Here is a 27,281-nt window from a genome sequence, read left to right on the forward strand (position 1 = left end):
CTGAAGAACAGGAAGAATTTGTGTGCATGTGTATGTGCAAGAAAAGGGAAACAGAACAAGTGCAAAATCACACAAACGCAGAGGCTTGTTATAATTGAGAGATAGGGACTGGGATATCAATACACAAACCTTTCAATGGCATTCAAAATTCAGCCAAAAGACTAATGAAAGACAGACAAAGTGGGACTGAAATAGAAGCCTGACAGAAAAAAGGGGGCTGCTATCTGAACAGGCTGTGCCAGATCTCAGATTACACCCTGAACTCATGAAGCAAACTCAATCAATACCCTTCCTTTTGTCATTTTAAAAAGGCACGGTCATGCAAAAACCTGGCTCGAATTAAAGCGGAAATGCCCACGCTGATACATGCGCAGATAGAGTCGAGCCAGCGGGGGATTTGGATGAGAGACAGCCGCTGCGCAAAGACTACAAATACGCAGCTTCATAAAGAGAGATGACCCCAAAACGGTGAACTGCAAACATCAAACAACATCATTTGCACAGAACCAAACACAAAAGAGCAACATCTGTGTAGAGAGAGAGAGAAAGGGAGAGAGAGAGAGAAATCACAAGAGATAGAAGCTCACCTGGATCCATTTGTCTGGCACGGCCATGGTCAGACGATAATCAAAGCCCAGTCCTCCCTCTTCAATGGACCTGCACAGACCTGGCATCCCTGATACATCCTACACAAAAATCCATGAGGAAACGATGAGCGAGGAACTGTGAGAATGTGCATTCCCTGCAAAAATACAGATTAAGCTGTCTCTTGGAACATGATACCAGGTTTCTAGTTGATCCAAGTTGGTCATTAGTGCAATCTAACAATAGTAAGAGAGTAAAATTCCAAACTTTCTTTGGAAATCATTTCATTCTTTTTCATAGAACGGAGGCCGTAAAGCTCCAAAATGGAAACGAGTAGGTTACAACTGGGCTAAAGGCACACCTTAGCCGCGTTTCCACTGTCGGGCCAGTGCGAGCCAGGGCTTTCATCGGGCCGGGCTTGGCTTATAGCCTCGGACCTGTAGCACCGAGCCCAAAACCACACTGCGTTTCCACTGTCGGGCCAGAAGCTCCGCAGCGCTTCACTAAACCTGCCCATAACAACGTCACACAAATCCATAATTTCACCAACAAATGGAAGTTTATCAGAAAACTAATCAGAAAGAAACTAGCGAGATCGCAAAACCAACATGATAAAACGGCCATTTGTTGGTCTTTTTGTTGTTTACTTAAAGATTTAAAACCCAATCATCAATGTTTTACCCCAGTTTAAGTGATACATTTATCATAATGAATTTGTCGAGATTACATTCGTCACACTCACACAGAAATAAAGTGGTATTTAACGTTATTTCACAAATAAACACGCATACTTATTCAGTCGCGTCTGTTTCTGTAGTCACGGGACAGTTTATCACATTTAAAGAACAATCATTTCAACATATTTTTCAACAAAAATACGACCTGAGCAGATTTAGCACTCTCTCCAGTGACAGTCCCAATAGAGTTATATTTTCAGTAAGAGAAACAACGAGGAAGCTCCTGAAAACCTTTCCCCTGAGTTGCTTTATTTTATATATTTACGGAGCTAAATAAGGATATCAGACAGTCCGGTATGAGACACACTGACAGATAAAATAAATACATGATTGTGATAGCCTACATGATATGTCTGATTTCCTCAAACGGTCGTATTTACCATGTTTACTAAAAACCTGGCCGCTGGCCCCAAGGAGGCCCGATCAAGTCCCGGAAGTGACAGTGGAAACGCGACTGGTCCTGGAACGCACTAGCACACCCGCTTTTGGCCCGATAGTGCAAACGCGGCTCTTAAAGGGTTAGTTCACCCAAAAATTAAAATTCTGTCATTAATTACTCACCCTCATGTCGTTGGACACCCGTAAGACCTCCGTTCATATTCGGAACACAAATTAAGATATTTTTGTTTAAAGCTGATGGCTGAGAAAGGCTTCAGACAGGCCTCCATTGGCATTCAGTACATTCACACTTCCAAGACCCATAAAAGGCACTTAAAACGTCGTTACAAAGTCCATCTCACCACAGTGACTCTACAATCATTTTTACGATGTGACGACAATAGTTTTTGTGCGAAAAAAAAAATCAAAATAACACCTTTATCCAACTTGTTCTTGTCTTCCGTGTGTGCCTCCACGACGCATGCGCGAGAATATGACGTAGCGCCGGGGTTCGGGAATCCATGAAATGCACACTCTAACCCCATTTTGAGAACTACGCCGAGACCTAAAGCACGATCAATGTAGAGTTCAACAGCTTAGACACGTTCAAAGTTTTGAACATTGATGGAGCATAAAATAAATCATAAAAGTGTTTTATTTTGTTTAAAAATCATATTGGTTTGGGGGTAAAAGGCTCACCAGCATGGCTAAAATAATGTTTTTAATAATGTCTAAGTTAATACTTGTTCAAAACAATCACTTCAGCAAAGTTTGTACTATTTTCTGTTTATTTTTATTAAAATAAATATAAAAACATTTTATACAAAAATACTGTCATGAAAATATGTTAATATAAAAATATATTTGAAAAATACATACATATTTTAAAAAGTAAAGATTCTGAAAGCATTGAAGGAGATCCCATAATAATTTTATAAATATATTTACAGTAACAATAAATTATGTTTTATTATACAATATGATTAATATCATAATTTTAAATAAGATTGTTTCATTATAAATACGGAGATTATCTCTAAGGTGGACACACATCTTAATATATGATATTTGCCATCTGAATCTAACCATGTCATGTCAACAAATGGAAAAGTCAGCCAGATTTATTATCATATTAATTATTATGCCTTTAGCCCGACAGCAGGGGCACTTTTTACCCCAAATACCGTATTTTTGCTTTAATTTCCTTGAACAAAACTGGAAAAAATCTCAAATCTGTCTCAAAATATAAACATTCATTTGATCGATTTTATTTGCTACTTAAATCTACAACATTTAAAAAAAAACATCAAATATTAGATCAAATGAGTGCAGAATCAAATTTCACATGGATCTTGAAAAGTGGATGTTTTGGAAAGTGCTGCAGCAACTTTTTGTGCCATCTAGTGGTTTAGAGGAAAATAAAATCAAAGGAGCCTTTTACCCCGTTCCGCCTTTAGCCCCGTTGTACCCTACCGTAAAAGCATCATACAAGTGGTTTGTCTACTTGACATGAAGTTTTGTGCGAAGTACAGATTAAAATTTAAGTTGTTACATACTGTAAATCTTCTGCCAGCTGGATAATTGAACTAGTGAGTTGAACTCGAGATCCTCATCAGCCCTATTTGTGATCGAATCATTCAGACCGAATTCAACTTACGGAAAAAGCGTAACTGGTGTGACGTATGACGTAGCGCAAGCGCTTTGAACTGTGTGAGGCGTTACACTTTCTTTTTAAGTTGAATATGGAAGGTGGTCCGTCGCAAGCTAGATCTTTTACTTTATTAAGTTTTAAATATGGATCATTTTCTTCAGATTCACTTCAGAAGGCCTTTATTAAACCCCCGGAGCCGTATGGAGTACTTTTATAATTGATGGATGCACTTTTTTTGGATTCACTGCCATTATTAGTCTTGGATTAGCTAGGACATTTTTTTTTATATATCTCCAATCGTATTCGTCTGAAAGAAGAATGTCATATACGCCTGGCTTGAGGGTGAGTTAATCATGGGGTAATTTTAATTTTTGGGTGAACTATCCCTTTGAGTGTCTATTGGTTGGACCATGAGATTAACAAAATGAATTATTTTTTCTGTTTTGGGATCGAGTAAATGCATGGAAAGAATGTTGCCCCGGTTTGCAGCTTTGTCCAGGGATGCAGCTGTACTCTTCTACTTCCCCATTCTTTCTGTACTTTTGATTAATCACATTGGCAGATGGGCAAATTAAAGCAATTTGAAAAATGCCTGCTTCTATTACAACCTGCCTGTGGGTCATATGAGACTGTTGAAGAAGAGAGCAAGAGAGACTGTGGTACAGATCCATACAGTGCCTTCCCCCCAAAAACCTCTCTTGTTCTTTTCTTGAATCTTTTGGCCTTAATCACCCAATTACCATCCTGATCCATTAGCCACAGCGTTCAGCTCCCACCTCTCAGGAGCTCAGCTTTAAATAAATGCACCGGCACAGAGGTGAATAGAAAAGAATGAAATGAAAATTCCACTCTGAAGTGAGAAAAAAGGTAATGGGAGCTGTAATTTGTGGGAAAAAAGTATGAGCAGGAAAAATTATACCTCTTGTGAAAAAATAGAAATGTACTGTAGTGCAGGTAGGCTCTCACCTCTGCTACAGTGATGCATTGTGGGTAGAGCATGTGCAAAATGTGATTGGCCAGCATCAGATAGACGACTGCGTTTTCATCGACATGCATTCCGAAGTACTCGCCATAGTTCCCAGAAAATGATGTGCCTGGACAAAACAGGAGCATTTGACTGTGTAATTCAGAGAACATTTCCAGTGGAATATGGATTAATCACAGACCTTTCATAAGTGAAATCATTTCCCTGTAATATTAACAGAGCGGTCAAGGCCTGTCATAATTTATGAAAATGGTCTAAGAGGGCCTTTCAAATACATTCATGCAGTTTGTACTTTTCCTCCAGTATTAGTGATTTAGAGATGTATTAATACAACATAAATGACATAGTAGGCATGCCTCCGCCAAACTCTACATGAATCTGAAAATCACAGCTTTTACATTTCATCCAGATGAACTAATTCAGAGACGTAGAGGCACAAAAAAACATTACATGGACAATGCTAATTAAATTAATCAACAAATTAATCAGTATGTCTGTGTTGTTTTTCAGTAAAAACTAAGGGCCAGATTTACAAAACAATTCCAAAATAGCACTGATGGAAGTGGAACGTTCTGTGTGTGATCTACTGACGACACGCAAAACAGAACAAAGGCGCAGCCGGGTCATTTCCATAATGACCAACGCAATCTACCAGGAGCAGCGCAAATTAGCGTCTGGTTTAAGACACTTTATGCTTATTTTTTATGCTTATTATGCTTTTTTTTATTATACGTCTGAAAGGGAAATTCCTGCAAATGCATATGCAATAAGGTCAGCTGCAAAAATAATTCTGTCCACGCCTTTTCAGCGCTAATTTAACACTGCGTGTCTTTAGTAAATCCTGACAGTAGTTTTTTAACGGCAAAACAGGGTTTGTGCTGTCGCAAGCTGTTAGTAAATCTGGCCCTCAATGTCTTTAAAACAGAATACACATAGACCTTAGCATGAGATTCAATATATTAAGATATTAAGACTTGTTTTTAGAGAATAGGCTGTAACCGTAGTGTTTCTTAGCCCGTTGGAATATAGCTTTTTAATTATTATTATTTCCAGCATAAATTATTTATTTTTAGTTCGTTTAAAAGGTTAGTTGACCAAAAAAATGAAAATTCTGTCATTAATTACTCACCTACTTCATCTTCAGAACACAAATGAAGATATTTTTGATGAAATCCGAGACAGACAACTATTTAATTAACACTTTCAAGGCCCAGAAAGTTAGTCGTAGAAAGGTAAAAATACATCGTTAAAATAGTCCATGTGACTCCAGTGGTTCAACCTTAATTTTATGGAGTGATGAGAATACTTTTTGTGCACAAAAACAAACAAAAATGACTACTTTATTCAACAATTTCATTCTAGCTTGTGTCAGTCTCCTACGCAGTTTACGTTAAAACCATAGACTGTAAAAAAATATGGACATAGTGTCCGTGACGTCACCAATAGGAATCTGATGAGCAGTTTTGAAGCGTTAAGTAGGGACGAGCTGACCGTTGCCATCTTGGCAGCGCGTCACTCCCGGATAACAGAAAAAAGGCGGGACGTGGGCAGAGCTGAAGTGACGCGATGACTAACAGACAGCAGATAAATGGCTATCCACCTGTCACTCGAAGTGGCCACGCCCTTAATTATGCAGAACTTTATGCTTTATATAATGTAAACGAATGAGTTATAAAAAAATTCACCCCCTTCACTGTTGTCATGAAGGGTAAAATTAGCCGTATAGACCAAAACCACAATTTGTACCAGGCTGTAAACATGTTTTATTCTGCTGTAAAGTTGGGCATTTTAACATGGGGCTCAATGAGATTTTGCTCCCTTCTGGAGCCGGTCCCTAGAGCCCAGTCGATGAATTGCAGTATATGTCACTTCCGTATTGGCTTCAAGAGAAACTGCGGGAGGTTGCCGCTTGGTTAAAACAGTACAGCTCCTGCGTCATCATCATGTGCATGCGTTGCGGTGCTCACGTGAACAGCATTGGCTGCCGTAGAAATCGAAAGTGCTGCACTATTTACAACGTAAACTGATAGGAGACTGACACGGGCTAGAACGAAATTGTTGAATAAAGTCGTTATATTTGTTTTTTTTTGCGCACAAAAAGTATTGTGGCTTCATTAAATTAATGTTGAACTACTGGAGTCACATGGACTATTTTAACTATGTTTTTACTACCTTTCTGGGCCTTGAAAGTGTTAATTAAATAGCTCTCAATGGAACGGTCAGAAAACTCTCGGATTTCATCAAAAATATCTTCATTTGTGTTCAGAAGATGAACGAAGGTCTTACAGGTTTGGAACAACATGAGAGTGAGTAATTAATAACAGAATTTTCATTTTTGGGTGAACTAACCCTCTAATGCTAGGCATGGTAGTACTGGTTCTTATTCAGAATGATGTTCGGTTCTTTAAAAAATTTTCGCACATGCATTCTTTCACCGATGTGGATAAAGACAGAACTAAAATAACTAAAGAGTTTCCTGCACTAGTGTTGTACCATAATAACACTACCAGTGACCGACCAATGAACTCTTGACTCCCAAGCGAATGACTCTTAAGAGCTGGTTCTGTTTAGTCAACCAAATGACTGATCGAAATGGGAAACATTAAAGGGTTAGTTCACCCAAGAAGGAAAATAATGCAATTTATTACTCACCCTCATGCCGTTCCACTCCCGTAAGAACACAAATTAAGATATTTTTGTTGAAATCTGAAGGCTCAGTGAGGCCTCCATAGGGAGCAAAGCAATTTCTTCTAATGTACTAAAAAAATATTTAAATCAGTCCATGTGAGTACAGTGGTTCAATATTAATATTATAAAGCGACGATAATATTTATTTTTGTTGCGGCAAAAAAAACGTAATAACGACTTATACAGTGATGACCGATTTCAAAACGCCGCTTCATGAAGCTTCGGAGCATATTGAATCAGCAGTTTGGAGCGCCAAAGTCAAGTGATTTCAGCAGTTTGACACGTGATCCGAATCATGATTCTACTCGCTGCTTCGATACACTCCAAATCTTCATGAAGCAGTGTTTTGAAATCGGTTATCACTATATAAGTGATCACTAAATTGGCGCACCAAAAATATTATCGTCGCTTTATAATATTAATATTGAACCACTGTACTCACATGGACTGATTTAAATATGTTTTAGTACATTAATGGATCTTGAGAGTGTAAATTGCTTTGCTCCCTATGGAGGCCTCACTGAGCCTTCAGATTTCAACAAAAATATCTTAATTTGTGTTCCTTAAGGGTGTGGAATAAATTACATTATTTTTGGGTGAACTAACCCTTTACATTCTTTACAATTCTGATGATTAAAAAACAACATATAAGAAAAATAACTTTAATTCAAGATAAAGGACTCATTTTTTGACAAGTTTTATTACCTAATACATGTTTTGCTTAAGTAAATTTACCTAATTTTAAGGATACTCCATATTTTTACAAGACCGGAATACTGATTAAGACACTGAATTGTTTTCACATTGAATTCTGGCGCTTGTTTGCATGTGCAGAATAACTGACCGATGCCATGGTGGTGGTACAGCATTGAGGTCACGCCGTCAAACCTGAAGCCGTCAAAATGATACTCCTCCATCCACCAGCGCAGGTTGGAGAGGAGGAACCGCACTACCTCCCAGCTATGGGAAAGAGAGAAAGACATTTTCCCTACAGCCTCAACATAAAATCGACCCCTCTCTGATGAAATAAGAATCCAAAAATCAATCAACTAGAACTCACTCTGATGCATATAAATTCAAAGAGAAAAAAATCTTTTGTAATATCTATTCTTCTGCCATGTTTTCAAATGATCTTCTTTTGAGGGCTTTTCTCATAAAATATTTATATGTGCAATTAATTGTAATATTTGTGAACATTGTTTAACTTGTCTGAGTAATTGGCATTTCATGTAATAATTTCATTTAATTTTCAATTGATTGACAGCACTAAAACACACATTTGAGTAATGGATTCATTCTCTGATTAAATAGTAGCTGTAACACAAGGTTGGTTGATTCAGCCCAGAAAGACAGATGGAGAGAGAAAGATAGAAACAGGCAGCAGGAGCAGCAGGTTGGGTGGCTGGTGGTGGTGTGATTCCCTGAGGAGAACGATGAACAGTGTGTGAACGAGGAAGACTGAAACCATTCTTTCATGAGAAATAGCACTCTGAGAACAACCTCCTGCACTCCATCGATTGCTCTTACTTGCTTTCTTTCATCCTTTTCAAATGTCTTTTTACTTTCTTTTTTTTTAACTTCAAATACAGCATGAGGAGAGTTTCTTTAGTAATAATAACTAAAACAGGGGTTTTCAAATATTTGGATGTTAAGGACCCCAAAATATGATGATCTCATTGCAAAATTGTATGCATTTCATATCCAGATGAGACCCAGTTATACTGTGTGAGAAACATATAACGCATTGTATTAACATGTTGTTACCTAAATTAAATAACTGGCTATTGTTGCAGTACTAAAGCCAAAGATATGAGAATTTTTAAGACTGTCATGGTTGTCAATAGAATCAAATAATTGTAATTTATCCAATAGTAATTTAGGAAGCGAATTATGCAAGTCTCTTCAGAATTCTTAAAAAATTAATAATAACAACAATAAAAAAACATTTAAACTTTGACAGCCTTTGACTGCATTTGGTAAAATGTGTTTTCTTTTTTTTTTTTGGGTCCCCCATCACTCCCTTGCTGACCCCTAGGGGTCCCCAAAGCCCAATTTGAAAACTCCAACCCGAGAAAACACCCTAACAACTGTGCAGATACACTCCAAAATTGTGCACAGAGAGGTACTACTCACATTTTCTTCAAATTCATACATAGAAACCCCCTCAAAGATAAAGTAAGCTGGATGTATTCCCCCGCTGATGCACACTGTGAAACCATCACAGTGTAAATAAGCCCTGATATCCCACTAACTTTTTGGATGAGGCCCCCACACTGTCTCTCATCCTCTCTCAATCCTATATTCCTGCAATTAAACTGAGTACAGAGTTTTCAACAGTGGGCCTATAAAGACATCCCAAAATAAATCGAACTTTCTCGTCGTCCCCCGTCTCGTGTGCATTCAAACATGTGATTAGGTAGAACAGCAGGGATTCAATTCTAACAACGTTATGCTTTTAATTCTTTGATTTTAACAGTGCCGTCAAAGCATTCAGACTCACCGCAGGAGCGTTCAATTCATTAAAAAGCGTTAAGAACCTCTAGCATACCATACTGTTAACAAAAGTACTCGACACAACTGAGTTACTTCACTACTTTTTTAAACCAGCTGACCACATTCACGTCACGTCCGCAAATATCTACAACCACAGCTATATTTCCAAGCATACACTGATGTATTCAGTCCATACTTAGAGATGTGCTTGAAGTCATAATCGTGTGCTTGCTTGCTTGTATGAATACATGCGAGAGCATCCACTGAAGGATATGGCTGCAGGCTTTGGCGAGAGAGTCATCAGGGGTGGTTAAAGTGGGTTTTTCTTTGGTTTTGTGGAAACCTTGGATGTGTTCTGTCCAGAGCTGTACATTTCAGATCTATACCTTTTGCACTGACCCAGGAGTCCACAGCTATGGGCCTAAAGAACTATAGCTCTTACATCAAAAGTCAAACAATCCAGCAAATAAACAGTATCATCAATTTAAGATGAGATATTCTGCAGAGGCCTTATCAAGGTCGCTGCCTATAGTAAAGCTTCAGCAACTTTTTGTACAAAAAAAAAGTTTTACACTGCACTGACGTGAAGCTAATAAAATAATAACACCCATGGTAATAATACTTTTGTTATATATGTTATGTGGGATAATATTTTAGTAATGTTTTCTTTTAAATGTATGCTTGTTGGATGCAATGTCCAGATTAAAATATTTTGCATATATCAAGTTTTAGTCACGTCAATCTTTTCATCAATGCAAAACCAGCATTTAGAAATCAAGAGAACAATTCATCAACATGTAAGGTCATTTAAAAAAATGGGTGTGACCAAATTGTAAGTCGGTGCGACCAACTGAGAAAGTTAGTCGCATTAGAGCAACCATTGGGAGTCTAGAGCCCTGATGGTTAGTGAAAAAGTCACTGAAATAAAGCCATTAAACCCATACTGAATATTTGTGACCCTGGACTACAAAACCAGTATTTGTGGCAATAGCCAACAATACAGTGTGTGGGTCAAAAGTATTGATTTTTATTTTGCTTTCTTATGCCAAAAATCATTAGGATATTAAGTAAAGATGAAGATATTTTGTAAATTTCCTACCGTAAATATATAAAAATGTATTATTATTATTATTATTATTATTATTAATAATATGCATTGCTAAGGACTTCATTTGGACAACTTTAAAGGTGATTTTCTTAATATTTAGATTTTTTTGCACCCTCAGATTCCAGATTTTCAAATAGTTGTATCTCGCCAAATATTGTCCTATCCTAACAAACCATTCATCAATGGAAAGCTATTTTATTCAACTTTCACATTATGCATAAATCTCAATTTCAAAAAATGACTGGTTTTGTGATCCAGTCTTTTGAGAACTGGATATTGCAGCCTTGATTTTTTTTTTGCTTCAAAATGATGTGAAATTCATTGCCTAAAAAAATAAAGCAAAACACAAAATAAATATACTAAAGATGAATTTGACTGATAACATTGTTTTTTGTTTTTTTTCAAGGTTTCTATAGATATCACAATATATCGTTGCTGTGAATTCTTTTGGCCACGATAACGATGTAGTGAAAAATCTGATATCGTGACAGCCCTAATTCACATAATATAAACCTACAAACATGCACCGAAATCCAAAAAACATCTTTTGCTGTGCATCTTCGAATACATGAATGGCCACAATAACAATTCAATCTCAGCAAATGCACTGTCTGTTGCCACATCCTCCCCTTTCACACACACACTCTTTCAGTGCAGAGATAGAGTCTTGCCGCACACTGATAAAAAGCCATGCATATTATCCCGATATGAAGCTTTCATAAACAGAGGCAGATTGCATTTGTGCATCTGTGGAATCTAACGGGAAGCTGCTCTGATATGATAAGGTTACAGAACCCACATGCCTGCCTCCACCCTCACCATAAACAGATTAGGACCATCACCTCAAACTGACAAGAACGAGAGAGAGAAAAGGTGGGAAGCACAATAAGATTCCCACAGAGGCCAAATGGAGATGAGTGATGAATGGTTGTGATAGTTGAAACCCCCTCAATCCTTCAACTTCAGGCAATTTTCAAACAAATCAGCCATTTCAACCTCAAGCACTTCAGTAAAGTAGGGCATTGTTGATGTGTCATGACATCAAACCATTTAATACGATTTTCTTATTGAAATCTTTAATACATGTGTGTGTTTGTGCTGTAGGACAGAGGTGATGGTGCAGGGGCGGACGCTGGGAGCCCATAGGGTTAATCATTCAAGAGAGCCGTGATAGTGGTCAGAAAGGCCACTGACCAGGACTTGAACTAGCAGATCAGACAAACATTAATTGCTTTGCACGTTCACAATAGACATGTAATACACGGTTAAACACTTCATTCTGACAGTCAAACTGTAAGAGCAGCCTCATTCTGCTTTTTGTGTTTTGTGAAAATGTAAAAAACATCTTTCTAAGAAAATGTGACATCAGCATATGAGAATAAATCAATCAATGGTGTTTTAAATGTGCACATTTATTAATTTAGAAATGTTGTTTACTGAACATCTGACTGGACTTATCTGTGATTGCTAATACACAATGATTATAATGCCATTTATATTATACAACAGTGGTGGAATATTGAAGCTTGAGATCTTTCAAATGATGTATATTTTGTCAAAATTAGTATTTTAAAATGGGTCATTCCTGTTATGCAGTACATTTTCAAAAACAGATTAAATGTGACAGTATACATTGTTAAATTTAAATTAAAGTAAATTTAAATTCAAATAAAATGCTGTTGTTTTGAACTTTCTATTAATCAAAGAACCCTGGGAAAAAAGGACCAAGTTTCCATTAAAATATCAAGTAGCACACCTGCTTTCAACACTGCCAATAAGAAATGCTTTTTGAATAGCAAATCAGCATATTTGAATGATTGACACTTAAGACTGGAGTAATGACGCCGAAAATCCAGCTTTGCACCACAGGAATAAATTACATTTGAAAATTATTTTAAATTGTAATGATATTTCACAGTATCACTATCAGTTTTTACAGTATTTTTTATCAAATGTAGCCTTGGTGAGCACTTGTATTAAAACATTAAAACAATCTTACCAACCTCAAACTTTGTCTTAATCTATTGAATATAAAAATATATATATTTTTTTTATCACAATATTAATTAAGTGAACATAAGACTCAACTGAAATAATTTCACTACTTTGTTTTGAGTAGATTTTGCCATGTTCCAAGATCCTTTGAAAAAAGGGAAAATTATGAATAAATAAATATTCTAGGCATTTCTACATGGTATTTCTTTCCATTTTCACTCTGTTTTACTTTGACATTCAATCAATGGTAAAATTACAGAAAACAGTATGATAATAGAATACAGTACGATTAAAAAAGGCTGACTGTCACGCTGTGAGGAGATGAGAGGTGGATCCAAATGCAACAAAACGTGATGTTATATAACAACAAAAACAAAGACGGGTAGCCGAAGGCAGAATGAAATAATCAGATTTACAAACGCAAAATCAATACATGACAAAAAACTGAGGGCTTATGCCGAGTTCACACTGCCTGATTTTATTCCTGAATTTGATTCACCCACAGGTTTTGCGAAATCGCTGACAAATGCCCGAAATTATATGCAAAAGAAATTATGTGCTCGTTCACGTGAGTGACAATCACGCAGTGTGAATGATCAAAAGACGCGATCTGAGAGAATCGCCGGTGCTCGTGAGATATTTGGCATGCTAAATATCTGGACCTGCTGTGTGAAATGTGTTCTGACTGAAAAATACATCGGCGATGACCTACAGCCAATGAGAGAGCAAAATACAGGGCAGCGGGAGGTTCAGGGAGGAGTTATAGACCAGAATATCAGTATTTTAATAGATTTATTTATATAAAAGTAGCACATTGCAAAATAATTTATTTACCTCAAACTCTTTGTAGAACACAATCATTACTCCCCGTGTCTCGCGCGAGACCTCTGATCCAACGCACGCATGATCTTGCGTTTCTTTGCGATTTTAAATCGAAATCGACCGAAATTAAGTCACAATCTCAAACTTCGAATTAAAAAATGGAATCATCGATGCTGCCACGCCATTTGCATTTGCCTTGATTTAGCAATAGTTTAGCAGTTCTCTTTCCATATTCCTCTTTAAGAAGAACTTGAAACTGCAAATTGTTACAGTTGTCGTCTTGTTCTATTTTAAAAAATGTTTGACAGCTCAAAGAGCAGCTCTAAACAACATATCCATCTTTAGGAAGAACATGAAAGAATGAAAAAATACAGTCATCATTCTCAGGGGATAAAAAGTAGTTATTATCAGTGTGGTATATGTTCAACTGTTCGGAAATAGTTTGTTAAGACACTTAATTGTTCAGAGAAGACTATGGACATGGCTGTTTTATTGTTTTTGTTTGTTTTGTTGTGAACTTGAATGTCATCTTCTGTGAAGAAGACTGCACTTACAAAAGAGAAACTAGATGGCAGGTTATTTTGCTTAAGTTTTCAATTGACTGAACACTGAAGATATAAGTTGTTAGATTGCTGTTAATAAATGTTAACTAAAATAAATTTGACAATGTAGTGTGGTACATTGCGAACAAAGGTCAGATATTATATTGCATTAAAGTCTAGTCTAAAAAATGGCATAGCAAACTGTGCTTTAAAAAAAAAAATGTAAAAATCGAGAATCGAATCGAACCGTGACATTAGAATCGAAAATTTAATCGAATCGAGTATTTGGAGAATCGTGACACCCCTAGTAACCACGGTAACAAATGAAAAGCGGTAAAATGGGGAACAAAGGAAATAGGAAAAGAACAGGAAAACAATGTGAAACAAACTAAAAGTCCATTGAAACAGAACATAACCCTGCCATTTGACATTCTTGCGCAATCTAACTCTGAGGGCCCTATCATACACCCGGCACAATGCAGCGGCAGGTGCGATGCAAGTGGTTTTTACTAGTTTCAGCCCGATGCAGTTTTGCACCTATTTGTACCCATTTGTGCACCCATGGGCGTGCTTGTCTGAAAACGAGGTGTGTTCAGGCACATTGTTGGCGCATTGCTATTTTGAGGAAACTGAAAACGACTGGCCCAAACTAAATATTTTTCACTTAAATAATTAACAATTTAAGATGACAAAACGAAAATACACTGACTCTGTTTGAAGCTTTGAAGAACCGGAATAGATGTTTTCCGTCAGACTAAGTTTTTTTAGTCAAATGAAAATAGCAGGCCTACCTCAATCCACAGCTTGACTGTTTTTTTTGTGTGTTTTTTTTTTTAAATAACATGTCTACGTGATGTGGGGTTAGTCTGGAGCACAGCCAGTTGACCGTTAGACCCGTGGCAGAGAACACCCTCTCAGATGGCACTGATGCCCCGGGAATACAGAGATAACGCCTCACTAGAGTGGCTAGCCTCGGGAAGCGCCCTTCATTTACTTTTCACCAGTCAAGAGCTTGTACTACTGCTGTATTTTAATGCACGTAACTCTGCGCCCTTTCTTTCGAAATGATCCCACACAGTAGGCCTACTACTTTTCTATTGCTTCATTTTGCGAAATATGTCTGTGTAGGCACGATCCAATATATAGGCGATATATATTTTTTGTTATTTGAAGAGCACCGTAGTAATATGCGCCTATAGGTGGGTGCACAACGTACGTACACTCTGCTTATTACAAACATATTTTTAAATATTGAAAATAAAAGGATTTCTCTCTGGAGAAGCGTTAAGTCTTTCCGCTCGCAATTTTGCCATGGCGCAACTGGCTTTTAAAGGAAATGGGAGATGAGACTCTGATTGGTTTATTGCACGTTAAGCAAAGGGACAACCCTTTTGGACCATGCGCCTGGCATGCCTACCGTTTTTCCCGTCGTTAAACTAGCACAAGTGGCACAAGTGCGCTTTAGACTAGGGATGCACGACATTGGATTTTTGCCGATATTCGATATGCCGATATTTTTCAACTCATTTTGGCCAATGCCGATATTGATACCGATATATGTTTATTTTTCACTTTGTTTGGAAACAACACCATTTTGAGCAAAAACTTTTTTTTTTTCATTCTGGTTTCAGATTTCTGATGTCTCCTTGCTAAAAGGATACTTGTTAAAGATAAATAAATATTATTTTTATAATAAGAGTACATTTTCTCTAAAAATAATAATAATAAAGTCAGTGATTTTTCATCCCAGACAGATTCAGTTGTAATCTAAATATTTTATTTTTGGATTTAATGTTTGTGCCTATGAAGTGGGGGAGGCATGGCATCAGTTGATGCTGTCTTTAGCTTCAAATAAAAAAATATACAATTATTTTAGTGCTCCTTGGATTATTTGTCATCATCCATTTCATAAAATTTTATTACAGATTAATAAACTGTATATACAAGTATTTAATTTGAAACAGTGTCATGTTTGTGATTTGACATCATTACTGCTTTATTTATTCAGAAAAAAAAGTAACTTCAATTTATTTGTGTATTCTACTTTTCATTTTATTACTGTAACAACAGCGCCCCCCTCTACATAACATTTTAGAGGGCGGACACTAGGACCTGGAGGAGGCTTCTGCTGCTGTGCGCTAGAGAGTGGGGAGACGAGATTGTTTTTGACTAGTTTTGTTGTGAAAACCCTGCAACCCTATGTTGTCGGTCACGTCCTTCTGTACATTCACAAATTCAAGGCAGCATTTAAAAACGGTCAATATAAATAACCATACATGCAATGTATGTGCTTGTTTCTGCTTCAAGAATGACCACACGGCTGACATGATCTTATCACTATAGCAGTCCTTACACATGTGAGTTATTGCAGGCTCGTTTCAACACGTTATCATATCGGCAAGGCATATCGGCATATTTTTTCATATCAGCCGATGTCGATTTTTATATTTTATGCATTTATTGGCCGATTCCTATGTCGTGCCGATAATATCGTGCATCCCTACTTTAGACCATGGGCTTAGAATGTTAAAATAGGGCCCTCAGTCACTTAAGAATTAATGCTTTACTTTAGCTCTTTATTTTCATCCTTTTTCCTTCCATTGTGAATATAATCAAGTTGAATCAGTATAAGTGCCTGAGGTTGACCTAACCATAGAAAGTCCTTAAATGACAACAAAATCATATTCATATTTTAAAAATGGTAGAATACGAAAAAGTACAGTACTGCATAACATGAATGACACAAATAAACCTTTAGACAAACAAACATTAAAATGGTCCCCTGTCAAAGTGAGATAGAAAGAGCTCTTTTGCGGCACACAAGTAAAAATTATTTCATCAAATTCAGATCCATAATATTTGAAGCAACAGAAGTTTCTTTCAGCTCTCTGCGTGTTTATTCTTCGAGAGCTACTCTGTTCTCTCAATCTTTCAGTCAATTCCCAAGGTTAAATACTGGCAGGTTTGCTGAACTCTCATCTGCAGATAAGCCATAATTGTGTTCTTTTGTATGGCGTCCAAGTGAATAGTGCAACTCAACATGATTCTGTTCCTGAAGGTTAATTAATGTTGGGTTTTCTTGTTTCTTAGTTTTCTATTTGTTTTCAAATACTTTCAAAGCATTAAACATTTGCCTGAGAGTTGTATATGCAGTTATAAGATTGGAACTGTACAACATAACTTGCAAAAACATCAAACAATAAAACAACAAAACTACAGAAACAGAAAATAAAGAAAACATCAATACAAGCCTGAGAGTAAAACCTTCAAACCTGACAATGAATGAATGATGTGGCCTGGAGAAAGATGTTCATGTAGAGGACTGGGAATTTCACGTGTACTGAAACATGTTAATTTAAGTTCACAGTTATAGTGTACAGTGTAAGTGATGCTCATATTTATACGGCAACAAAGTTAAGATTTTATCATTGCAGCTAGGCATGGTATACCAGGTATACCACGGTTTGAAAACGTCAGTTTCAAAATCACTAAAATTGATGATTAACCATGATTAATGATACCATTCCTGCGGTACCCGCTGTTTTTTAATGTCTAGTCAAAAACGAAAAGTGCTGGAATCCCTCAGGGTGTGTGCCAGTGTAGAATAACATGACCTCGACCCCTCCCCCGTCCGGTTGGTGCGAGCAGTCAGTCACCTGCGTGTAGGATGGCCAAAGGAGGTGAACCCCTCGAAAAAGACTAAGGGGGGTAACTGTATGATGATTGAAATCGTGAAATGGCCTTAAGGGATGGTTCACCCAAAAATAAAAAATTACCCCATGATTTACTGGTCCTCAAGCAATCCTAGATGTATATGACATTCTTCTTTCAGAAGAATACAATCGGAGTTATATTAAAAAATGTCCTGGCTAATAATGGCAGTGAATGGAAGCCCAAAATTTGAAGCCCAAATAGGTGTATCCATCCATCCATCCATCCATCCATCATAAACGTACTCCATACGGCACCAGGGGGTTTATAAAGGCCTTCTGAAGTGAATCGATGGGTTTCGATGGGTGAATCGAATCCATATTTAAAACTTTATAAAGTAAAATATCTAGCTTCCGTTCGACCGCCTTCCGTATTCAACTTACGAAGAAAGTGTAACGCCTCTCGCAGTTCAAAACGCTTAAGCTACGTCAGACGTCATCGTCGCACCAGTTATGCCTTTTTCGTAAGTTGAATGTAAGTTAATGTTTTTTTTTCTTAGAAATACATCTGAAAAAAAAAGGTTTGTCTTATATTCAGGGTCTATACTTTTAAATGTCAATAATACATCCGCAACAATAGGTGGCCCCAAATATGCGCAAAACAAGTGTGCTAAGAAATAGGGTGTGTCAGAGTGAAATGTTAGAAGACTGCGAGCGCGAAAAGATTATTAAAAATTCTAAAAGTCAAAGAAAAGCTTACCATCTAAGAGCTGCCTGACTTATGTTTGCGTGCCTCGCTGACCAAACTTCCAATGTACGTGATTTTAAAACGTAAGACAGTACCCAGATTTCAAAACTTCAGTAAGATTTCACTTCTACTGGTAATGAAATTTTGGTTCTCACTATGAGATTGTTAAATAATTCAGATGGGCTACGTGTTATTTTTATGGTATGCCAAAAAGTGTTTTTCAAATGTGATCGTTTGTGCATTTTACCAGATTTTACCATACTTTCAATACAAAATATGCAATATGAAAATTTTCAAAGAAAAGCATTTTCTTTATAAAAACATTCTTTGCAAACTTAGGACCTCTTTTTCCAAAAGGAACATCTTGAAAAAGAAGGGGGTCATCTTATAATCAGGGTTGCCTTATATTCGGAACAATACAGTACTAAATAAACTGCAAAATGTTACTGTGGCGAGCAGCGAGGCCGAGGGACCGTGAGGGCGGGACGAGGCGGCGCTCATCAGAGAGGATGAGCGCCAGCTGCGAGGCGCAGCGATCTCGGCCCTTGCGGAGGAGTGAGGGAGTATAAAGGAGGAGCGACGACAGTGAGGGACGAGAGAGGACCAGGCCTGGATTTTATGTTGTATTTTATTTATGTTTTGTTATGTGTTGCTGCAGTCGACCGTGAGGGGCTGCAGCCTTTATTTTCACGTTGTGTTTATTTGTGTTTGTGTGTAGGCGGCAGTCGGCCGCGAGGGGCTACCGCCGCCATATTTATTTTGTCTTTATTTTTGATTAAAACTTGTTGAATGTTCGCCGGTTCCCGCCTCCTTCCCATACAAACAACCTTTACTCCAGTTACGCTTGCGTCTAATGCATTTATTGAATGGACGGATTGCTTCTGATAGCACTGCACATGCTCACGCTGCCATTTGCGGGACATTACATGTTCGCCATGGTTCAAAGCGCTGAATCCAAGTAAAAATCAGCACTGAAATTGTTATCCAGTTGCTTGGTAACTTTATGAATTTTGACTGCATGGATGTCAGAATGTTTTGTGTCTTAGTGTGATCTTCAAATCGCAATGGTTGTGAATTGTAGAATTAATTATAGAATGTAATTATAGAACTAGTCTTCATTGACAATATATTATAGAAAATAATAGTCATCAATCTTCATATAGTTTTCATTATAACTCTATTAACACCTTCTTTTTGTCTTTAGCTGATGCCTGGCTCACTTAAGTGACTGAAAGTTTGACATAAGTATGACATTGACAAATGTAATATGATAAGGTGACGATCGAAATAAGTAAAATAATTTCTCATACAAAATGACAACATATTAAACTAATTATTAATACTTATAAAACTTATAAATATAAAAAGATATATTACTTTTCAACTGTGACAAGCTCAAAAGTTAAAATTTTTCAGTAATAAACTGCTTTTTCTTACAATTAACAGTGTATTTTAACTGCATTTTACCTTCAGTTATGTAGATAAATATTTAGTTAAATACTATGGTTTATTACTACTGTATGTTTTATAAATCAGTGTTTTCTTGTTTAAATATCTGTTTTTGTTGTAAATGAACTTGCAAGTTTAATACTGTTCCACTAATTGAGATGCTCATTATTTTTGTGCCAGACAATGTAGTTAGAAACATTTGGTAATTATCTTGTGTATCTGATATTTTTGTTAAAGCTTGATAGTTGAACTACTATAAATAATGAGTAGCTTGGCAAAGTATAGTTTCAAATTAGCTTCCACAACACTGCTGTCTTGTGCCTTGAGTTAAATTGCGGGCTGCACAACAAACACTTGCTGCACGCCAAGAAAATCCTTCATCAACAACATACACAAAATGCTTCAATCCAATTCCTTGAAAATAAAATGCCTGTCCTCAACTATTAGAAAAGGCAAACATGCTGTAAGCTGACCGAAAGACGGGCAGCTCAGAAAAGAGTGCGAGGAAACACTGTTTATGCTGTATGTGCAGAGACTAATGACCAGACTGATTTCAGAGAGAGAGAGAGAAACACACACTGGCAGCCTGTCTACTCACCGCCTTTCTGCCAAACACTAAATGCAGGAAAGACTGAAGGCTGAATTTGGGCTCATTATGTTTCCGTTTCAAAAAAAGATTCTTCTGCGCACAAACAACCCGACTTCTCTGCCATCTGTTGCTGTGGGAGACTGGAAGAGTCACTCTCTCTTCCCAGCAGAGTAAATGCAAGTTGCAAAACAGGCCGCTGATTAAAAACGGGCTGCGCTAACGTGGACAATCAATAGCAGGAAGACCAGTCAAGGTCAAAAGTGTCCTCATTTACAGATAGTGAACGGAGCAAGATGGACATTAAAGCAAAAGATGTATTAAAATGACAATTGCTGAAGGTGCGCTGTGGTATCTGGCACCAAGATGTTACCAGCAGATCCTTTAAGTCCTGTAAATTGCGAGGTGGGGCCTCCATTGACCGCACTTGTTTGTTCAGCACATGCTCAGATGCTCGATTGGATTGAGATCTGGGGAATTTGGAGGGCAAGTCAACACCTCAAACTCATTGTTGTGCTCCCCAAACCCTTCCTGAACCATTTTCTGCTTTGTGGCAGGGCGCATTATCCTGCTGAAAGAGCCACAGCCACCATGGAATACTGTTTGCATGAAAGGGTGTATATGGTCTGCAACAATGCTTAGGTAGGTGGTAAGGGTCAAAGTAACACCCACATGGATGGCAGGACCCAAGGTTTCCCAGCAGAACATAGCCTAAAGCATCACACTGCCTCCCCACAATGAGCCCATGACCCTGTTGCCAGTTCACCACTGTTCCTTCCGTGGACCACTTTTGATAGATACTGACCACTGCAGACCGGGAACACCCCACAAGAGCTGCAGTTTTGGAGATGCTCTGACCCAGACGTCTAGCCATCACAATGTGGCCCTTGCCAAACTCGCTCAAATCCTTACACATGCCCATTTTTTTCACACACCCACTAACAGGTGCCATGATGAAAAGATATTCAGGTGTTATTCACTTCACCTGTCAGTGGTCATAATATTATGCCTGATTGGTGTATATTTATACAGTATCTTTCAAAAGAGTGAGGTTATAAGATTTTTGTTTATGTTTTTGAAGGAAGTATCTACCAAGAATCTACCAAGCAAAAATACAGTAAAAACAGTAATATAAACTGTAACTGTTTTCTATTTTAATCATTTAAAATAAAATTTATTCCTGTGAAGGCAAAACAGAATTTTCAGCATCATTACTCCAGTCTTCAGTGTCACACGATCCTTCAGAAATGATTATAATATGATGATTTGATGCTCGAGAAACATTCTTTTCTTATTATTAATGTTTAAAACAGTTGAGCTGAATATTTATGTGGAAATCGTAATGAATTTTTTTTCAGGATTCTTTGATTAATAGAAAGTTATAGATGAAAAGAATGTTCAAATCGTGTCCTTGCTGACCTCTAATGTAGTTTATATAGTGTTATGTTTGCAGATCTCAAAGATGACATAAAAAAATGTATGCAGATTAATTCTGCCCATCATTTAACAAAAGTGATATCGAGTTATGGGGTGGCGAGCCTTGCACCCATTACATTAGATTATTGACCAGGGTATGAAGGTGACATAATAATTCAACACTTTTCTATGAGTCATGCACAGCCCTGGGTCAGACCAGAAGGCTTAAAATAGCACCACAACTTTAATTGCAAATTGCAAATGAGGGCCGGGGTGAAAGGTCTATAAACGGCTTTAATGCACTGCTCTGATTGTCTGAAATCCAGCACAAGGGCACATAGGAATACAAAGAGATGTTCTGACTCCTCTACATTTCATCTTTCTGTGCATTGATCTTATGCCCTCCTGACCTGTTTCTCCGTGTTTATCCATCTATTTTTCTTTGTAGATGTTTTGTTCACTCAGATGTAAGGGTGGGTGGTACAACCAAACTTTCATATCACGGTAATTACAATGTAGCTATTTTCACAGGAAATTAAATGGTAAATATGTTAAATTACCATGCATGATGGCTTTTAAGATAATCTACTGAATTACATCATTTAATAAAAATACATGTCATTTGATTATTTCTTCTTTCTCCTTTTATTTTTAACTCAATTGACACAAACTAAATGATACAGATAAGCTGATAATTATATTCATGTGAGGTTCATTAATAAATGGTAGATATAAAACTTCTAAAATAAGTTAAGTGCAATAAGATAATTTAGGCATCACAACATTGTAATGTACAGTGTGAAAAATGTTCACTTTGAAATTTATATTGAGATTTGCTAAATATTATACAGTATCTAACAGTGTTAAATTTAGTGTTGATAAAATAACTTTTAGTGCCTGTTAGATGATAGAATAGTATGTATAAATGCAAGAAATTCCAATTAGTTTCAATTAGATGTACATTAAACATAGTACTGATGCTATTTCAATTGATAATTGTTCCTTTTTGAATGGTTTATTACTGTCATTAATGTCTAATTGTTTTTTAGAACTGGAAACTCAAGCACCTTTGGATTCTCCTTAATTGAACTCAATCAAATTAAGCTGAACGGAAGCCAATCAAATTAATTATAAAGTCCTACTCAAAAGAGAAGAAAGCAAACCTGCCTCAGGAATCATAAAAAAAAAACACAAATCCTCATGAGTGTTACTCTGAGCTTTGATATCCCACATGCCGTGTTATGATGACCTGCGGAGCATTAGGCAGCTCTCTAAGAGTAAACCATACAATCCCTTTAATTAGTTGTGGATCTCAGGCTGGGCTGCGAGCCGTCGTTGATTGTTTTGGTGTCAATGTTGGCTGTGTGATTTGATAGGACTCAGTGGAGAGGCTCAATTAATCCGACTGTCAGCTCAGAGCAGCCAATCAGCAACCAGACAACAATGTAACACTGCAACAGGCCACTAACAAAGGAAAAAAAAGAAGACAGTTGATAAAAGGAAAGGATTAAAAGACACAAACACATGTCCACATGGACACACACTCGAAACTTGTCGGCCATCTTACACCGGAGAAAGAACAGCAGAGTGGAAGAACACATTTCTGTTATAAAATGATTTATAAATTCGGGTAAACTCATTGGTATGTGTTCATACTTTTGTCTGTTGTAAAAAATGAAAAAATGCAATAAAAAAAAAAGAAAAAGAAAAGATTTATAAATGTTAGCCAATGCTTCGTTTTTCATGATTTATTTGCCACTTGACCATTACCTTAAGTTAATCAGGGGTGCATTTATTGTGCAATGACGTAACTTGCTGCTTAAACACTGTAGTATAATGCATCATTAAATTAATGAACTATCTAGTTACGACTGTTTCCTGAAACCATAGTAAAATGGTAGCACCTCCATCATTTGAATTAATCACAATTCATGTCAGATTATTATTGCTCAAGTGCATGAACAATAGAAAGCCATCATTTTTTTTATCATGTTAACATGCATGTAATTGCCGTACGCTTTACTCCTGTATAAATGTGGTTCATTCAGTAAGTAGCTTTCTCAATAATGTAATTTTTCAGAGATGCTGCTGTAACAAACATGGCACAGCTGTAGTTTCAAGCACAGAACTGAAAACCTATTGAAACGTTGAACGATGCGACTCTGTTGCTAACAATGGAACTTGCGACCTATGATTTACGTAATGGAAGGCGAACGGAATCGCAGAATCCCGTCATAAAAACGGAATTTACTGTGTAACGCTGAATTATTTTATGAATGCATAAGCAGTACAGTACACTTATATCAAAACAATATAGACTATAGTGTCTGTGAATATTAAAACGGCAAAAGACTATTTAAATATGAATCCAGCATGTTCTGTGTGTGTCTGTGTGAATGAATGTCGCAGATGCACAGATTCATTTACCACACACACACTGAATCACGTGAGGCTCGCGTTGATTTCAGCCTCTTTCGCCTTATGAATAGTGGCCATGGTCGATATATCGGCCGATATTTCGCATTTTTTAAATATCGGCGGATAAGTTTTTCTGAATGTTAGAAGCTGGACTTTTATTTTGAAGGCGCGCTGAGAGCGCCAGTGCCTGAGAACAGCAGCGCCTGATCACACAGCGCTCACATTCTTCTCTGTCTTCATTGGTTTACGGCCTCTGTTAAACAGTCATATCAAATACGTTATATTATATAGACCTGTTAAACAATGAAAGTAAACGGTTTGTGAAAAAGTATAGCATTTGCTTTTATTTTATTAGCAACGGAAAGGCAATAAAAGTTTATTAGCAAACGGATAAGGCTCAACATTCAGCGAATACGCATCTATATCGTTAAAACAAATCTCTGAATATCCAATAAACATTTAATTTCACAATCCTTTCAGATTTAATTGAATCCAGCAGTTAGATCTTCTGAAGTATGCATTTGTAGACTGCATTAAAGGGATAGTTCACCCAAAAACGAAAATTAGCCCATGATTTACTCACCCTCAAGCCATCCTAGGTGTATATGACTTTCTTCTTTCAGACGAATGAGGCTTTTTTTTCTTTATATATGATATATTAATGTAATTTACACAGTGGTATATGTAAAATTTGTGCTACCTTGTCTGTATTTGAAACAAGTGCACACAAACTTACTAGATTACTCAGTGCCCTTCTAGCCTACAATGTTTACTACCTTTTTATTCATATATTTAAAAAAAAAAAAAAAAAACTTTGTGAAAAATACTTTAATATGTTTGCAGAATCAAGTTGCTAATCTTAAGTATAAGCATGTTTATTTATAATTTATTAAATAAAATAAAATAATTTTAATTTATGTATATTACTATATATATATTGGCCATCGGTCACCCTGCTCTCTAAGATATCGGCAATCAAAAAAACTATATCGGTCGACCACTACTCATGAATGTATGAATTTCATCTCCAGAGCCACTTCAGGAATATTTCACCGTTTCATTGATGAAAAATTATCATCAAATCATAAACACACAAACTCAAAAGGTCAAAAGTTTGGTTTAACTTGAAGAAATTGAGACAGAAATATATTACTGCTGTACAGTAAAATTTAGCTACGTCTCAATGTAATAATAATACTAACACTAATAATAATGATGATAATAATTAACAGTAAAGCTCTGCTGTACAACAAGTCTGTTTAATTTCATATGATTAAAAGATTAATTAAATTAACGTTTAATGCCTTTGTTTGATCTGGTTGGTAATTAATTGAATTTATTAAAGCTCCCCTTACCACAAGTGTACAAGTCTACCTTACTAGTGCCTTCATTTGATTGTCAGTTAATTAAAATACACAACACCGAATAAATTGTTGTTTTTATGAATTCAACTAATTAGACATGCTTTTTGATTATTAATTATACTTGATTTATTTCATATGGCCCTAAACATGTAATTTTTGTACAACTTTTAAATAATTGTTGTTAAATTGTTCCATTGATTTAACATCCTTTTTGATTGTTAAAATTGAATTTAACAATTTAAATGGAGTCCAAAAAATTTGAACTGTTACATTAAAAATGTAAACGGAAAACGCAGAATTTTGGAAACAATAAAACGGATTTCATAGGGCCCAAAAACTACATTATAACTGGTTAAATTGTTTTGCATGTGAAATGTGTAAGTATTACCTTTGATCTGTTTTCACTGATGGACTTTGAAGTGAATATTTAGGCACATTATGATCTGATCTGATTCTGGGAATCGTGAAAAATTAAAACAATTCTTGATCTACATTTTTTTCTTATTAATTAATGAGTTTACCAACGTTGAATAATCACATTTATTTGTGCATTTTAATTATATTACTTGTTATATAATTAATTTTCAAATATTTAAAAATAAATACACCAAAACAAAGTTGTTAAGAATTATAACTAAGCTTCAAAACATACAAGCAATTATAAAGTATAAAGGGGAACAAAGAGACGCAGTACAAGCATTAAACAAAAAGTGCTTTCAGCATCTCCCGAGTGCTTTAAGTATCTGAACGTCTTACTGACAAAACTCGGAGCAAGCAGAATACGTCTCTAACTAACACACAAGTGCTATCGCATATGCAGAAAAGAAGCTAAGGTCAGTTTTCAGAATCATTCGAGAGAGAGAATCGCAATGCCCCAGAGAATCGTTTCTTTTTTTCTCCCACCCCTAATTAGTAATCATTCAAAAAAAGCAAGAAAAAGCTTAAAAGGCATCTTTAAATTCTGTGTGCGAGTCTGCATGTGAGTAAAGGATGAGGAGAGAGTGAAAAAGCCAGAGACGAAGCAGAAGAAGTGAATCTTCTCTCAGCTTGTGTGTAAATCTCAGGCATCACGGCGGCCCCTTGTTCTACATCTCTCTCTCCCCCTTAAAAAGTTCAATTTTCAGGCTGACTGGAAACACAAGCCCTGTCAGACAAGGCAATCTGTTCACCTGTTAGAGTACAAAGCACCTCCCAAATACGGCTTTATTTCTCACATCAATAATTGATTAGAGACCAAACCTTGGCACGCCGCCCTTGATGAGAGATAAGGTCTGTCTCCTAAGTGGAGGTTTGCAGCACTAGTGCGGAGAGCGAGTGGGTGACAGAGCCGGCGCTTCCCTCCTGTGAGGCTCCCTGGGTGTTGACGACATTGAGTAAAAGCCCTCAGTGTGATAAGTGAAGCCCCTGTGGGGCAGAGCAGAGTCGATGAGCTCCTACGGAGTCTTAGCTCACAGCCGGGACTGCTCTGTCATACTGCTAACACCTTCTGCCATCTCAGAGAATCAATAAGCTCCAGAGAAGAGTGACTCAGGGGCTCAGTTCCAAACCTTAGGGAGCTGCCTACCTCTAATGCTGCATTCTATTCAACTTACATTTATTTTTAAGAAAATAAAACGCATGAATGAGGTAGAGTTTGCACATTCCATGATTATTAAATCTGTGTGCA

General features: G+C 36.8%; 1 protein-coding gene across 1 annotated transcript in view; it reads right to left on the reverse strand.

Annotated features, from left to right (window-relative positions):
• The window catches only part of gbe1a (glucan (1,4-alpha-), branching enzyme 1a), a gene marked incomplete at both ends in the record, with an annotated part of 227,583 nt that overhangs the window by 94,804 nt on the left and 105,498 nt on the right, over nt 1–27,281 (reverse strand). The window contains 3 exons of the mRNA XM_079805237.1: nt 588–686; nt 4,318–4,445; nt 7,869–7,984. Of these exons, the coding sequence (XP_079661363.1) occupies nt 588–686; nt 4,318–4,445; nt 7,869–7,984 (343 nt within the window). The remainder of the gene's footprint in view (nt 1–587; nt 687–4,317; nt 4,446–7,868; nt 7,985–27,281) is intronic.

Source organism: Gobio gobio, assembly GCF_949357685.1.
Source record: "Gobio gobio genome assembly, chromosome: 22".
Classification (NCBI taxonomy): Eukaryota; Metazoa; Chordata; class Actinopteri; order Cypriniformes; family Gobionidae; genus Gobio; species Gobio gobio.